Genomic DNA, 16,033 nt, shown 5'->3' with positions numbered 1-16,033 from the left:
TACACACACACTTTTCTATATCTTAAAGGATAAATGCCTTTATTGAACAAGAAGTGCAGAGAAGGCTCCAGAATATTCATCACAAAGCTGAGGATAATCATGTTGGTGCATCCTGGACTACAGAAAGTTTGAAGGTGAGCAGAAATGGGTGAAAGATCCTGACCTTCAATGGGTCACGTCTAACCACTGATTTAGTTTTGTTGTTCAGTAATTTCCTTGTTTTCCTGTGTTTACTTACTCTTAATTTACCAAAAACTTTAAAAACTTTTACCTCATTTACTGTTTACTTCTTTTAAAATTTTAATAAAATATTTATTTCCAGTGGCATTTTTATTTTGTATTCTGGGTTTTTTTTGGCAGGAAAGAGTGTGTAAATGACAATAAGCAGTTTGCAAACAACATCTTCTTTTTATGTCAGAAAAGATTTAACTGATTAAAATTGAGGTTCTTCTGGATGGAATTTCATACTTACAAACAAATGCCTATTCAAAAACTGGTGATCTAATTGATACAAAGAGTGGATTGATTGACTTCTAAGCCATTTGTCTAATAAATATTGATTATTTATTTTTGTCTATTATAATGTCTCTTCTTTAGAATTAACCTATACAAGAAAGGCACTTTTTAATAACCTCCTGCACCTTTTTTTGTGCTTAGGATAATGAGAGGCACGATAACAGCACTATTCAACGCAAGCTGAAGTATGAGGTAGGTCATAATTTGTCTGAAGGAAATGCTTGTCTTAAATTATGGCATGCCCTGTAATTAAAATTCATAATGTTTAGCTGCATAATTAGAATTTTGAATTCACAGCAAGATTAATGGCTAACAGAGATGGAGGTGCATCTTATCAGCTGGAAACAAAGTGATTTTCTTTCAGATTGTACCTGGCTCTTCCTTGTTTGAAAGGTGTGGTGTTAGAGTGGATCTTTCTTCATTGTTTTGCCACCCTTCTGAATTTGGAATAGTATCCCTTTCATTATTTTTAGAGGAGAAAAGTGTTTAATGAGCATTGAATGAAATTTAATTTAAAATAAATTCATCTAATACAATGATTGTCTGATTTCAGAATACACATAACATTTTTGACTCACACTGAACTGCTGTAAGGGTGTCTGTAAGGTAGCAAAAGGAACCAGGCAGGCTGTGTGTGTCCTGAAGGATTCATGTATATGTGTATTATACATGTATTAAATGAATAAATACATTATATTGTATAATGTATAAATACATTATATATATATATATCTATTATAAATATTTATAAATATTCATAAATACATGTATTTATATATTTTTAAGCTAAGGCTCAGACCCTTCCCACCATATTTAGTTGTCTAAGTGCTGCTTGTAACACAGTTATTGTCTTGGTGAGTAAATCCTAGGAGGTACCTTCATTACATTATATATATATATATATCTATTATAAATATTTATAAATATTCATAAATACATGTATTTATGTATTTTTAAACTAAGGCTCAGACCCTTCCCGCCATATTTAGTTGTCTAAGTGCTGCTTGTAACACAGTTATTGTCTTGGTGAGTAAATCCTAGGTACCTTCATGGATTTAAACTGTAACAACAGAAGAGCTGCAGCACCTCAAACTTGCACTTCTTTTGACTTTTACATTTATGTTTTTCAGCTGTGTTGGACTTTTTGCACTCTGTTGGCGCATATGGGATTATTTTTCTGTGTGTGTGTGGGGAAAATAATTGAGGGTTTGAGATTCTGCATTGCCTGTTGAATTTCCTGGGGTTTTTGAGTAAAGCATATATAAACCAACTGAAATGGATGCTGTACAAAGAAAAAGCAGTGGTGGGTTGAAAAGATGAACTGTTCCTTAATCAGATCTCAATCACTGCTGTTGGGTTTTTGAGAGAGAGAGATTGTACCAATTTTGAATGATTGTATGAATCTAATCAAAATCAATCCTCAGAGAAATGTTTTGGTCAGGAGACTTTACAAAGAGATTTTTATTTTCTTCTTTTGGAATTTTTAACAGAAAAGTCAACAGTGGCAGCCACACTATGGCTTTCCATTTCTGTCTAAAGATTTCAATTGTGTGGAGAAAATGCAGGAATAAGAGACCATAAAAGACAGAAGGCATATGCAGAAATGCTGGATTTATTTTCCAGTTCTGGAAGACATTCCTTCCCTTGTACATCAGAGAAGGCATTTCAGAATGAAGGCATAGAGCAGGAGAGCTTTGCATGTCATTGTGACATTAGAAGTAGTTTAATTCACTCTAAAGGTACTAATACTTTGAAGAGTAAGAATGTTCTGTATCAGAATGTTTTATCTACTTCTTTACATAGTTCTGATTTTAATGATGTGGCTTATTCACTCCACAAGGTTGAAAATTTCAGTCATATTGGTGATAAAATAATTACTTCTCCAGATTGTGAGAGCTTAAGAACTGAGTCTGATTGTTCCCACTTGAAACAGATTTCTTCTGCAGGATCCTTAATGGGTGCTAAATGAGCAAACTGGCTTTAGCATATTGTGCCTTCTCTTTTCTCAGTCTAATGTGCATTCTGAAACAAAAACTTAGAAAGATAACAGCCCATTAAAGACAGTGCAACCAATAGTTGAAGACCAATCTAGTGATTCTCAGCTTCCAGCACACAGTGCCTCTGATTTGGTTTCTTTTAGGTCAATAACTTCTTGTTTTGATGCAAGACCAGAACATGCTTCCAGTTTGGGATATTTTTTCAGTCAGCTTTCTTGCTTTTACCAAGATTCCAGTAGTCAGCTGGTCAGCAGTGCAGTGGGTTCTAAACAGATTGAGGAGTTAGGAAGTTTGTGTGATGCAAGTGAGAGATGTGCCCAAGCAACATCATTAATAAAAAATCTGTCATTTATAAGAAACTTGCAAGTAAACGTGTTCCTCAAGTCAGGCATGAATAAAGACATATCCCACACTAGTGGTGGTGCTAAAGCTCATACTGAAAATGTCAAAATGTCATTCAGCCTGAGTCCCCCATGCAAGAGGCTGTCACAATGAGCATAAGCATGGATGTCTCTGATGCCTTTGTGAGAAAACCCCCCTGAAGAATTTGCATGCCATTGGGGGGAAAAAAGAGCTAGAAAACAGTTTAGTGTTAAGACAGAACTTTGTGCATTTTCCTGATTTTTTTTTTTGAAACTTCAGATCTGTTCTCTGGAAGAGGTACTGGAATTTTTCATCTGTGCTTTACCTCAGATTTCTGTTAGGGTTGAGGAGCTGAAAGGTGTCTGTTGGCAGTTGCAGAAAACCAGACCCAGAACCTGCTTGCTTGCTCTTGTTGGGTTTCATTCTGTCTGTTGTTATTTTGTCAGCTGAATAAGGCACCTGCCAGAGTTCCTTGGCAGTATTCCAAGGTTCCTATCAGCACTGTAAAGGAGATTCAAGTTGGCTTTGCTGGACAGAATATTCAACTTCTGTGCTCTGCTGAAGATGGTTTACTCACAATATTTACCTATAACAAACACCTTGCTCAAAGAATTTGCAGTGACATGAGAAGTTTGATTATTACAGTTTGATTGTTTAGAGGATGATGTTTATTTAAATGAATTTCAGCTCTTGAAAGACGATGCAGATTTCACTGGACTGGACTTCAGATATAAATAATTGTTTTTTTTCAAATGGACTACAATGGCCCTGTAACAACTGAGTTAGCTGACCTGGTTTGCTTACTCTATGAAAATATGGGAAGGATTAAACCTTCATTAGGTGACATTCACATACTGCTGTCTACATCAGTGAATGTAGACTGTGCTGAGCGGACTGTGTATAGGAGTCTTGTTCTTACAACTCCTCATATAGGTCACTTAAAGGAAAATAATGTCTTTTTTTCTGCACCTAACATTTTGGATGCTTCATGCCAGTGATCACAATTTGACAGCCTTTGGTTGTAGAGTTTGAATAATACCCATTGTGCAGTTTTGCCAGACAAAGACAAGTGGACATAAATTGAGCTTGTGTTTTCTAAAAGGAACAAGGTTGGACCTGATTCAGGAGTTGTTTTTTCTAAATACTGTGAAAAAGAAATAAACACTCTCCTGAGAGTCATCCCATCAATTCTTCAAAGCAGTTTGCACATCCCTTTGGAAATCTGGAAATTAACATTCAGTTCAAGTGAAGAAGCCATTTGGCTAATTATGCATTTGACTAGGTATTGAAATCCAAAAGAGTTTAGATACATTCAAAATAAAAGGCTAATAAATATTGATAAAATCCTTCCCCCCCTTTTTTTAATCAATAGAGAAAAGGAACCTTTGAGCTCTGAGGGAATACCACAGACTGTGTAAACACATCTAAGCAGTAATAATTATTAATTGAGTGCTTGCATTCTGTACATCTCTGATATGCTGTACATACAGTTCCTTGGGAAAGTGAGGACATTAAATGCTTCTGTGTTATTATGGTAGGTGGATGAACACAATAATTACAGCTCTGTCTTATGATTTCCATTTTGACTGTGTTTTCTAGCTCCTTCCAAATGCTATCTATCTTCATTAATGTCTTCTCTATTCCTCCTTGATTGTCTTTTCCTTAATCTTTTTGATAATCTTTGTTTTTCATGCTCCTCATTTACTTCATGCCCTTGATCTCAATATTTCAAAACATCTGCAGATTTTTTAATCTTACTTTCAATTTATGCTCTTAATACTAGATGTTTACAGCTTTTATATGTGCAATTTTGGGAATATTATCATTGACAATTCTCTTCCTCTTCAGAGTTTTCCATTTAATGTTTATTGCACTTCCATATCAAAATTTGTCACAAGTGCAAAAGGAGTTGTGCTTTAAATAGCATTTCAGGCTTTGGTGATGCTGCAGTGGCAAGACAGATGTTTTGGGGTCAGCCATCTGTGAGCACGTTTCTCATGCTCCAGCTAGGTAGCTGACAACTGCCAGACACTGCCTGGCAGATGGAGTGAGTTTAACTCTGTCCATGTAATGTTCTTGGCCTTGCTTTCATCATTCTCTGCTTGCTTACTGATGGAGTTGTTGGTGCTGTGAGACTTCCTCTTTTACAGTCTTTTTGTTATTGCATCCCAAGAAAAAATGGAGCTGTTGGACATTAATAGAATATTTCCATTAGTCAAGGCTTTCCTCTAGCTTAGGATGAGGGGTATTTTACCAGTTAACCCCTGTCAGATGGTCTAATAATAAATAAGCTGTTGTCTCCTATTTTTTTTTCTTCCCTTGTAAGGGAAGCTGAATATCTTTTGAAACCTGTTGCTTGAATATGCCATCTGCCTTGTTTGAGGAAGATGGTTCTTGGCAGAAAAACCAGTGCTGTCTAATCTGAAATTCTAAATTCTGTTAGCATATTGCCAAGCAGAGGTGAAATCTACCACACAGAGTTAGACTTCAGTCTCTCTCCTAGTATAAGAACGTTTCCAATTTGTTTTTACCATATGTTAGGACATGATAATGTAACTCACATGGGATTTAAAAAGAAATAGCTTGCTTTGGGTAGGGAAGTTATGTCTGGAAGGATGAGCACTTGTTTGGATAAAGAGTTATGGGGGTTTTTATTGTTATATTTCTACTTCCTTAAGGAAGTCCAAAAATGAGCAAAATGTGTCATGTTATTTTGAGGTATTTTAACAAAGAATGTGTACACAAATGAGTAGAGAGAATAATATCATCATGTCAGTCCTGCTCAGGAGTGGCTCCCTCATTGACATCACTGTGGCATTTCTTCTGGGCCTTGTCCAAAGTCAGCCTTGAGTGGCACTACCTGAGAGAACTGCCTTGATCAAGGCTGTTAAAGGAAATCAGTCTCTGAAACCAGTGGGTTTTTTTTGATTATACTCCAAAGTTAAATGTTTGTACATTTTGTATTTCCCAATAATGATTTTTCTCTTCTGTGCTTTTAAAAAAATCTAACTCAGTGAGTACTCTGCACTTTCACGAAAAAGAAATTCATAGCAGTGTATTTTATTCTATATACTTCTGCTATTTTTACTATGTGAAGTAAAAATAAAGATCATTGTTTATGAATATCAAAGCATTATTTAATGTATTAGGGTGCATTTTCCTCAACACTTTGTGTTTGAAATTGTTTTTCTCTCTATTAGCTCTTTTTAATAGCTCACTGAAAATGACTGTCAATAAATTACACGTTGACAGAGGTGGCTTTAAGAGTGGCTTTACCATTTTATTGCTATTTTAAAACAGATGATGTTGTTTTCAGGGGAATGAACTTCTCTTTTCCCCCAAGGAAAGAGCAGCTTACATTTCAGTGCTCCAGAAATGAGTTTTAGCTGAAAAGCTGGTAATGTGGGCAGTAATTACAGAGAGCAAAATGGACAGGAGACAATATTTCTTATGAAAACAAAGGTTGCTAAAAATATTTTTACATTCAAACATAAACTTTTTCATGGTTTCTTAAAATAAAAAAAAAGAGTTTGTGTAAATATACTCTAGATTAACTCAGTGGAATAAAAATTCACTTTCTTTGTTTTATTAATGCTAATGTTAAGGGAAATTACATTGTCGTTTATAATTGACTGGCAATGTAATAACAGCCTCCTCTTCTTGAGAGCCATGGTGGTGTCAAAAGGCTCTCTGTGACAGGCAGAAGTGTTTGTGAATGAGTTTCAAATCCTTCTCCAGCTTTATGTGTACTGGAAGTCACCAGGAGTTGCTACAAAGAAGATGAATGTTGAGAATACAGTCACAGCTCAAGTGATGAATAGCAGTGCTAAATACAAATATATAACACAGTCATAACTGTGAAGTGATAGTTTATCAATCTTTTTGGTTGTTAACTTATATTTGTCATGCTGCTGTTATTTTTTTAAGTGCCAGTTCATTAAGGTTTTCAGACCAAATATGTTCGACCAAATATGTTCAATGGAGCAAGTAGAGGACTTCCTTAAAGGCAGTTTTTCTACTTTTTCCCTCTGAATGCTTATGCTCCTTTTGGGCAAAATGACGGCAAAGCATTAATCTTTTCAGTTGCAAAAATGTTTTCTTTTTGGCATAATTTCAGAGTTACATATTCCATCTGGCTGTCAGAGGAATGAGCCCTCATTGGAAATAAATTTTTAGATTGTTTTGTCCAGACTGTGCAAATTTATCATAGTTGAGTTTTCTGGATTCCAATATGATTAAAAAAAATAGTAGGAAACTGTTCTGACTGTGGATTGCTTATTTAATTATAAAATGGGTTTGAACTTTTAAAGTTTAAGAGCTTTCTGAATTGCCTAGACCCCTGCAGCTTTGCATGGTATTTTAAACATTTGTTATAAAAGATAGAGATGTACAAAAAATAGAGGTAACTGTGAAAACTTGATCAATACACTGATTTTTCTGAAAGTGTTGTAATAAAAAGTCTTCTGCTTTCCCTTGTTTTTGATATCTAAGCTGAAAAAGCCTTTTCAAATAAAGGAATAATTTTTAATACACTTCACCTGTATTTTTCTATGCACAAAAATATGCTAGAGCTTGCTTATAAGACAAGATCCACTTTGTTTTCAAATAATTCCTTCATTTTAGAAGTAATTTCTACCTCCCCTTTGCCTGCTCCTCTGACCAAGGACACATCCTCATTTTCAGTGAAGTTCTTTTCTTTTTTTCCTTGTGTAGTGATTTTGGTTTTCCTTTCTTCTCCCTATTTGGTATGTGCATGAAAGAGGATGGTGTGTCGTTCCCTGGGAGCAAATCCAGATGACCTCAAGGACCCAATCAAGATCAGTATCCCACGGTATGTGCTGTGTGGGCAGGGGAAGGATGAGCACTATGAGTTTGAGATAAAGGTAAGTGCTTATCATTTGCTTTTCTTTAATGCTGTTGTTCCACTAAGTGCAGATTTTGGTTCTCTTTTTCTCAGTGCTGTTAAATAAGAGAGATGAGAAGAATGCACAGTAGAGGACACTATAAATACGAGTATTTTCCAAATGGGTTGATTATGCAGAGGAGGATGGAGGCCAGACTCTTGGGGTGAGCAGTTCCAGAGCCAATGTCAGTTCAATTTGAAGAGTTCCAGAGATGAGGATTAAATGCATATTGGTTATAGGAAAGCCCTTTTTTGAGATGCAAGTGTCAGCTGTAGAAAAGGCTTAGATTTGAAATATTTACCTGCAATAAAGAAAGCATGAAAGCTTTATTTAAGTATTTTGCACATAGGCAAGACAAAGGCTTGATTCCTTTCACACTCTCTTTAGTGTTCTGATTCTTCCCACTCTGCATTTCCAAGGTGTTGCTTCTCCAAACTCTCAGCTGATTTTCTGTGTAGAAATGCTGGGGGAAAAACAGCATACTAATTTTGTTTCCTCTGGTACACAGCCAGTGTTTTTTCAAAGCAAGATCTAAAGTCTAATTGGAAATGTGCTCTCAATGTGTGTGGACATATGTGTAGCATAACTGATGCACATGGCATCAGAGACAGAACTGGCATCCTCCTTTCCTGAATGTGCTGCCAGATGCTTCATTAGCTGCTGTGAGGTGGAGGAGTGACCTTCCTCACAGGGTAAAGGACCTTTTTTGAACGGTGCTCTCTTTTGAAAAGGCTTTTATTAAGATGGGCAGTCTCAGCTTTGTTTGTGCTAATTAAATTTATCATTTTGAAACATACCATGCTATTTGTGGGTGGAACACCTCCTTTTTGCCTGTTGAACTTTGATTTTCTTGGGGCTAGTGAAAGCCTGGAGCCAGGGAGATGCTGAGAGATGAGGAAGTGCACATGAAACATCCCCAAGGACTCTTCTACTCAATTTTCGGCACATGGGATTTACTAGACTAGCTAATGGTTAGTGAAGATGGCTGAAGTAAAAATGTAGCTTCTGTTCTGATATGTTGGTGGATTTCTTTACCAGGCATTCTCCCTTCATCAGTAAAACCCATGTAAGCCTCTACAAGATCTTAGCATGAAGGAGGAGTTGGAAGACCATATGCAGTTTGGCAGTTTTGGGGATGTTTCTTATAGTCATTCCCTCACATGAATCAATCTAATGAAAAAGCTTAATGCTTTTTCCTTTCCCCCCAGGTCTCTGTGCCACAGTGGATTGCTCCTGCTGTAGTCAGGATTTAGCTCCATGCTACAATCCACAGACCTTCCACAAACTTTTTTTTTTTTTAAACATTGTCCATGCAGAGCTCCCAGCTCTGCTTTGATCTGTATTTATCTCTAGAAGCTCCTGCAGTTATTCTGTAGAAAATCAGAACATCTGAAATAGTAGGTTTATATATTTTTTTTGCCTTAAAAATCAGGAAAATGTGGCAGAGGGAGGAGACTAAATGTACCTATTCATTTAATCTCTTCCTCATAGGTCAGAATACCATGTCAGCTGTCAAAATAATTCCTGATTTCAACCTTACTTCACTTAGTTCAAGTTTATTTTCAGGTTATCTGAAATATAGGTCAGTTGTCGGGGAGGACTGAGGTGTTGCTAGCCCCATTTTCTTTTCTGGGTCCTAAATAAGCTTTCTCCAGCAAGGTTCCTCTTGCTTTTGGGAAAATGGATAGCTGACCTGTCTGTGTGTCATAGCACTTTGGAACCTGACAAAGTGACAAGTGATGATTGAGTTGAATTTTAAGATCGTCCCCAAAACTGTGAATTCTAGGTATCTCATATATTTTCATCAAAAGATGTTTCTAGTCATTGTGTTTGTAGTTAAATCCTGCATATTGCTATATAGAGCAACAAATGTAATAAATTTCTGTATATAACAAATATATTAATTTCTTATGACATGCAGTAGTAAAGATTTTGTTAAATGCCAGAAGAGAGAGAATGAGTTCCACTTCCCTTGGCAGCTTCATAATCAATTCATAGGTCTTTCAACCCTAACATATTAACCAACAATGTTTTGTTTTAGTGCAGGGTAAACATCTTCTTGGTGTAGACATGTATGGGAATAGGCCAGCAGGATGTTCTGTCTAATCAGGTTCTTCCACTGGATACAGATCCTAATTAAAGATGTTGAGTGAGTCCTACAAGAAATGACTGGAAAGAATTCAAAACAGGAAGAAACTGATAATTTATTAGAGCTAAGACAGCACCTTCTTTTGCAGCAGGAATGTGTCATGGAGCTGTTTGTCCTAGTCTGCTATTAAGTATTCTGTAAGAATTGATTAATTTCCAAAAAAGCTTCCATCTGAGTGACAGTTTTATGTGTTGTCTTTAAAGACATGATGAAACAGTAATACCTTAATCAGGTCTAAAAATATTTATGCTATAGCTGAATTAGTATGGCAGAGAACTATTCATGTATTCCCCTCCTTCCTTTCATGTTGTGTCAGGATGTTCGGACAAGGCTGTGCTATAACAGTGTGGGAAGAGCTTTTGCTCTTAAATATAATATAAATAAATAAAATATAAAATACAAATAAAACCAGTGGCATTTGTTATGGACAGTGCCCATGGTTGCAGACAGTACCTGTGGCTGGCAGAAGGAGCAGCAAGGCAGCAGGGAAGGTGGAACTCCAGCTCTCAGAAAGACATGCAGGGTTTCATGGGAGCAGGTGATGGAAACAAAGTCTGCAATCAAGCACAGCCCTGCAGGGATCCTCTGACAATACTGAAAGTTGTAGTTAAGCCTTCTCATTCTCATTGATCTTTTCCTCATTGTTCTGAGTTCTCTCCTTTTATTTATCCTGTTTGATATTCTTTCAAAATTGGTTTTCTTGTGTTTCAAAGCATTTTAGTGGTGTCTGACAAGTAGTCCATAAGAAAAGATCCAGGCAGATGCACCCTAAAACAGTGCTTTCCTTCAGATCCAGTTGCATTTCTGTGCAGCCAGATGCTGTGTTGAATCTGCTCAAAAAGTTCACATTTCTAGTCCAAATTTATTTCTGAGTTTGGTGAACTGTTGCAGAGTGGGAATAAAGCAGAGGTAGTTCTCATTGATACATAGTTCTTTAAGAAACTGATGCATGCCCCATGTACTGTCTACATTAGTAAGAAATCTAATATTCTGTCAACATTATCAGATTAATACCCTCAATAATAAAATAGAAAAAGGTTATAAGAATTTTTTAGAAAACTTCTAGCTTTTCAGATGCTGTTTTCCTAGTGTGAGGAACAGTTTCAACAAGATTAATATGAAGAAATACAAGTTCTCATGATGACTGTAGACAGTTTAACCAGCCTAAATAAAGAAATGAGGCATTTCCTGTTTTTTTCTCATTACTTCCAGAATGAGGTGGAATATTGCTTTTTTCTACCGTGGTTATGGTGTTACTTGTGTTGCTGTGGAGCAGAAAGAGGACAAGTTCTGTTCTGTGCTTTGCAGTGCAATGGATTGAAAATGTTTCCTAGGTTGTTTTCTATCAGTCATCATGAGAAGAGAAGATAAGGAGACAGGACTGTGATATCTCCATTCAGATTTATAGGTTTTACATAGGAAATGCTGCCTTTGAATGGGAGAAACAAAACAACCCACAATTCTGAGGCAAATCTAGGATCACAGCAGTGCCTAGATAAGACTATTCCCAAATCTGTCTTGCAGATGTACTTAACCATATGGGTTTTGTTCTTAAGAAAATACTTTTAACTGTATTAGCAAACTATGTAAAAAAGCAAAGGGATTTTCAGAATTGCTTTACTGGTTCAAAGCACCTGCATATGTCCCTCTCCCATTCCTACAGAGTGTATAGTCTGTCATGCAGCTTTTTTTAAAATGGGGGAAAATCATCCAAATCCAGACTTGTTGGATCAGTTGTAGGAGTAAAAGGCCATGTTCTAGAAATGCTATTGCTATGCCAGGTGCATTTTAATTCTCTTTATACAAGTGGAGATTGATTCCGTCTGTCCTAATAGCAGTATTGCTGTGCTTTGGGGGCCACTTAAGACTTTATTTAGCATTGAAATTTGTTTTTCAATCATTCCAGCTATAGCAACAATAAAATTTTGCTATTACCTGCAAGTCTCATTACAAGAAATTGGAAAGTAAACAAAGAAGATGACAAGGACCAAATCAGACCTTGGATCACCAGAGCTGCACAAAGTCTTTTGACTTTTGGCTGTAAAGTCAAATGCTTTAGTCACAACACTTTCATGGCCCGCTTAGAAATGTCCTTAATTAATGTCACCTAATTTCAGATAGTGTTTAATATCTGAGTTTTGAGAATAACTGATGGTAAGGTTGGTTTGTCCCCCCTCATTGCTCCTGTTGTTATGCACTATATCCTCAGGAGTAATAATGTTTATTTTAAGAAAACTTCCTTTATAAATGGAATGTTCATCACCATTTTGAAAACACAGACCAAGAGTGTCTTAAAGGAATATCTTCTACTAAAAGCTGGTGTAATATTTTACTCTACAAACTGGAATCCCTTTCTATATGATCATGAATTCTGTATGTCCAAGAAATGTGTATTTGTTAATTGTCAATATCTGTTTATAAGAATATACATTTCTGTGAATATTTTGAGAGGCTACACTTTACTTACTCTGGATGTTATTTATTCCTTAATGGAACACCCACTGATAGTAATACTGAGAGTCAAATAGCTGCCCCAAGAAGGGATTGGGGATGTTCTAATGTGTTTACAGTCTTATCCAACCACTGTGGATTAAGGAATAAATGCATTCACATGTGTTTTGCTTTGCAGTCAGTGCTCTTTATTAAATACAGTTCTGTCACTGTAATGAAAGAAGAATTAAGTAAACTTATAAAAGTTTTGGATTTAAGACAGCTAAGAACTGTCCATTTTAATCTTATAACCTTGTATACTGCATGGATTTTACAATGTGTGGGTTTACTTCTGTTTGTTGTGTTTATACTGCCTGCTCTAGATAACAGTTTTGGATGAGACGTGGACAGTGTTTCGGCGGTACAGCCGCTTCCGAGAGCTGCACAGAACTTTAAAAGTGAAGTACCCAGAGGTAAGTTTTACCAAAACTTCTTTTACACAAAAGGGTAGAGACTTGAAAATAAGTGGTTTGAGATATGTTCACTCAAAAAGGGAGGTGATTTCAGACAGCCAGCACAATTTCACCAGTGCAGTTCCTGCCTAACCAATTTAGTCACCTTCTATGATGGAGTGGCTATATTGGTGCACATGGGAGGAGCTATGGCTGTCATCTCTTTTCATCTGTAAAGCCTTTGACATGGTGTCTTGGTTTGAGACAGTTTAAAGAGATGGGCACTCTGAAATGGGTAACTTTCCCCTTCATTCCAACCAATCCCTTCCCACCATTAAGGAATAGATAAGAGTAGATATAAGTGGAAAAATAACACATTACTAACAAACAGAATGCCAATAGGAAAAAAAAAAGGTCAATAATATCTAGGTACCAAACTGCAAAAAACTCATAACCCTACTGGAACAGAGATAAGCCAGAAATAGCCTTTCCTGAGATGGCATGAGGCAGGGACAGCCTCAGGCTCGTAGGACAAAGGGACAAGATGCCATCACATCCCTCTTGGGAAGGCAGGAGCTTTGCAGAGAAGTTCTAACAGCAGATAAAGACTTGCTGGGGTCTGTCTGCTGCTTCCTCCTGTTTTCAGGCCCTGCTGCTGTTGCTGTGCTCTGCACTTGCAGCTGTGGGAGGTAAAAGCACTGGTGGATGCTGGCATGGCATGGCTCTGGGAACTCTCTGGCTTTTTTTGCTGCCAGCAGTGTTTGCAAATTCACTTTGAAATGGCTTCTAGTTGCAAAATGCAGTCTTTGTGGATGGCTATGGTTGTGAAGCCAAAGCTGCCAGGAGGAGAAGGGTTCTGTTCCCATAGCCCTCTCTCCTGGAGCAGGCAGCTGATGGATTCAGAACAGCTTGCTGGAGTCTATAGTGACTGGCAGACACCTGCAGAACTCGCCCCAAGGCAGCTCAAACCTGCCAACTGCACTCTCTCTGAGATGAGGCAAAAAACAAAGAGAGATCCCAAAAAGGGAGGGAAAAACTTTCCCTGAGCAAGGACCAAACAGCCTGCAAAACAAATACCATGTGGCAAAGGAACACCCTGGGAGGACCAATTCTGAAAACAGCCACAATAGCACCTCCTCACACACACACAAGGCCTCTGGATGCAAAGTCTTAAGGACACTAACAATTCTTGGATGCAGGTAGATCTGGAATGCAGTAAAATTATGGATCTTCCCAGGACACATGGTCCCCACAACATCCTTTTCTCTAAACTGAAAGGAGATGGATTTGATGGGTGAACTGTTGGGGTGGATGAGGAATTGCTTGGATGGTCCCATCCAGTGGGTGGTGGTCAATGGCTTAAGGTCCACACAGACATCAGTGAAAAGTGATATCCCTCAGGATTCTGTATGGGGACCAGTGCTGTTAAATGCCTCCATTGGCTGACACAGAAGGAACAAGCACACCCTCAGCAATTTGCAGATGACACCAAGCTGAGTGTGGCTCACAAGCATGAGGGATGGGATGCCATCCAGAGGGACCTCGATGAATTTGAGGAATAGGCCCATGGGAATCTTATGAGGTTCAACAAAGCCAAGTGCACCTGCCTGCAGGCAGTTCCTGGGATGAGTACAGGGTGGGGAATGAGGGGATTCAGCAGCCCTGCCAAGAAGGGTTTGAGTGTGCTGTGGATGGGAGGCTGGGTGTGACCCAGCAACGTGTGCTAACAGCTCTGAAAGCCAGTCGTGTCCTGGGCTGCATCAAAAATGTAACCTGCAGCTCTAGTGAGGTGATTCTCCACCTCTGCTCTGACCCAGCCACCCAACTCAGGAATCCTCAGCACAGAAGGGACATGGACCTCTTGGAGTGGATGCAGAGGAGGGATAATAAGTTGATCATCTGGAGCACCTCTCCTTTGGTTGGGGTTGTTCAGCTTGGAGAATGCTCTGGGTAGACCTTACAGCAGCCTTTCAGTTCTTGAAAGGGGATCATTAGAAGGATGGGAACAGATTATTAGAAAGATGGGGACAGATTTTGCAGCAGAGTGTGGCAGTAGGACAAGGACTAATGGCTTTAAACTGCAGAGGGCAGATTCAGAATAAAACGTTAAGGAAATGTTTACAGTGGCACAATTTTTACAATGCCTTGAGAAGTAGTGGATGCTTCATCACCAGATATGTTCAAGGACAGGTTAGTTGGAACTCTGAGCAGCCTGATGTAGTTGAGGATCAGCTTGTGACAGGGGGCTGGGCTCAGTGGCCTTTAAAGGTCTCTTCCAACCCAAATGATTTTATGATTCTGTGACTCCTCCCAGACGTGTGTGTCCCGTAAGACTGACAAGCCCTTCAGCACTTCAGAGATCAAAGGGTGCTTGATACAGGATGGATGTTGCAATGAAACTGTGACTCTGTGTGTTGCTCCTGGCCATAAATTCCCTTTGCTGCTGACTGGCATCATTCCCTGGAGGTTGCTGTTTTGTTCATTGCAAGATACTTGGAGTCAGATCCTGTTGTCCTGACAACTTCTCATTTGAAAGAAGAGCATTGCTTCACAGATACCCTTTTGTAATAGTGGCTTTCAAGTTTCTGCAAAATGAAAAATTGATCTGACTACACCAGAGATTCTGGGCATTTAGGATGAGGATGAGGAGCTGTGCCTGATGAAGCTTTAGTACATTGGAGTGAGCATTTATGGAATCACAGTTTTTAGTTTTCACATCTAACTTTGAATTATTAACATTTTTCTTCCCTCCTACATGTTCCCTTGGATATTAGAAGAAATAAATCATTCAAGCAATGAAAGTGACCCTGATTTGAGAGTTAGCACAACTAAAGAAGCTTGGGCAGTATATTAAAAATGTGAATATGTTAAAGAAGGAGAGACATGCACATGCTTTCTTGGTCTTCGTTAACATATGCTTTAATCTAAAAATGAAATGAGCATGGAACAGACCTTGAGTCTGGGCCTCAAGATTGTTCCCATTCCAAAACAGTATGAAAACCAGAAATGGAAACTACTGTGCACCAAATATCTCAGAAAAAGTTTAAAAAAGAAAAAGGAAAGAGAGGGAAAAAAAAAAGTTATCTTTTTTAAATGACAGAATTTTTCTAAGGTAAAAATTGAGTTTTTAGTGGGAAATTGAAAAGTTCTCTGTACATAAATGCTTTCAAAAATATTGCTTGTGAACGTCAGTACAATTTTTTTATTCGAATAAATTGCTGT

General features: G+C 37.9%; 1 protein-coding gene across 2 annotated transcripts in view; it reads left to right on the top strand.

Annotated features, from left to right (window-relative positions):
- Positions 1-16,033, top strand: part of KIF16B (kinesin family member 16B) — a 140,697-nt gene that overhangs the window by 85,084 nt on the left and 39,580 nt on the right. For both annotated transcript variants that reach the window (XM_063152551.1, XM_063152550.1), the window contains 4 exons: positions 29-134; positions 658-708; positions 7,637-7,759; positions 12,743-12,832. In XM_063152551.1, coding sequence (XP_063008621.1) covers positions 29-134; positions 658-708; positions 7,637-7,759; positions 12,743-12,832 — 370 coding nt within the window. The remainder of the gene's footprint in view (positions 1-28; positions 135-657; positions 709-7,636; positions 7,760-12,742; positions 12,833-16,033) is intronic.

The sequence above is a fragment of the Melospiza melodia genome, chromosome 3 (assembly GCF_035770615.1).
Source record: "Melospiza melodia melodia isolate bMelMel2 chromosome 3, bMelMel2.pri, whole genome shotgun sequence".
NCBI classification, from domain to species: domain Eukaryota; kingdom Metazoa; phylum Chordata; class Aves; order Passeriformes; family Passerellidae; genus Melospiza; species Melospiza melodia.
The sequence above is the reverse complement of the archived record's forward strand: the minus strand, read 5'-3'. Positions and strand labels throughout refer to the sequence as shown.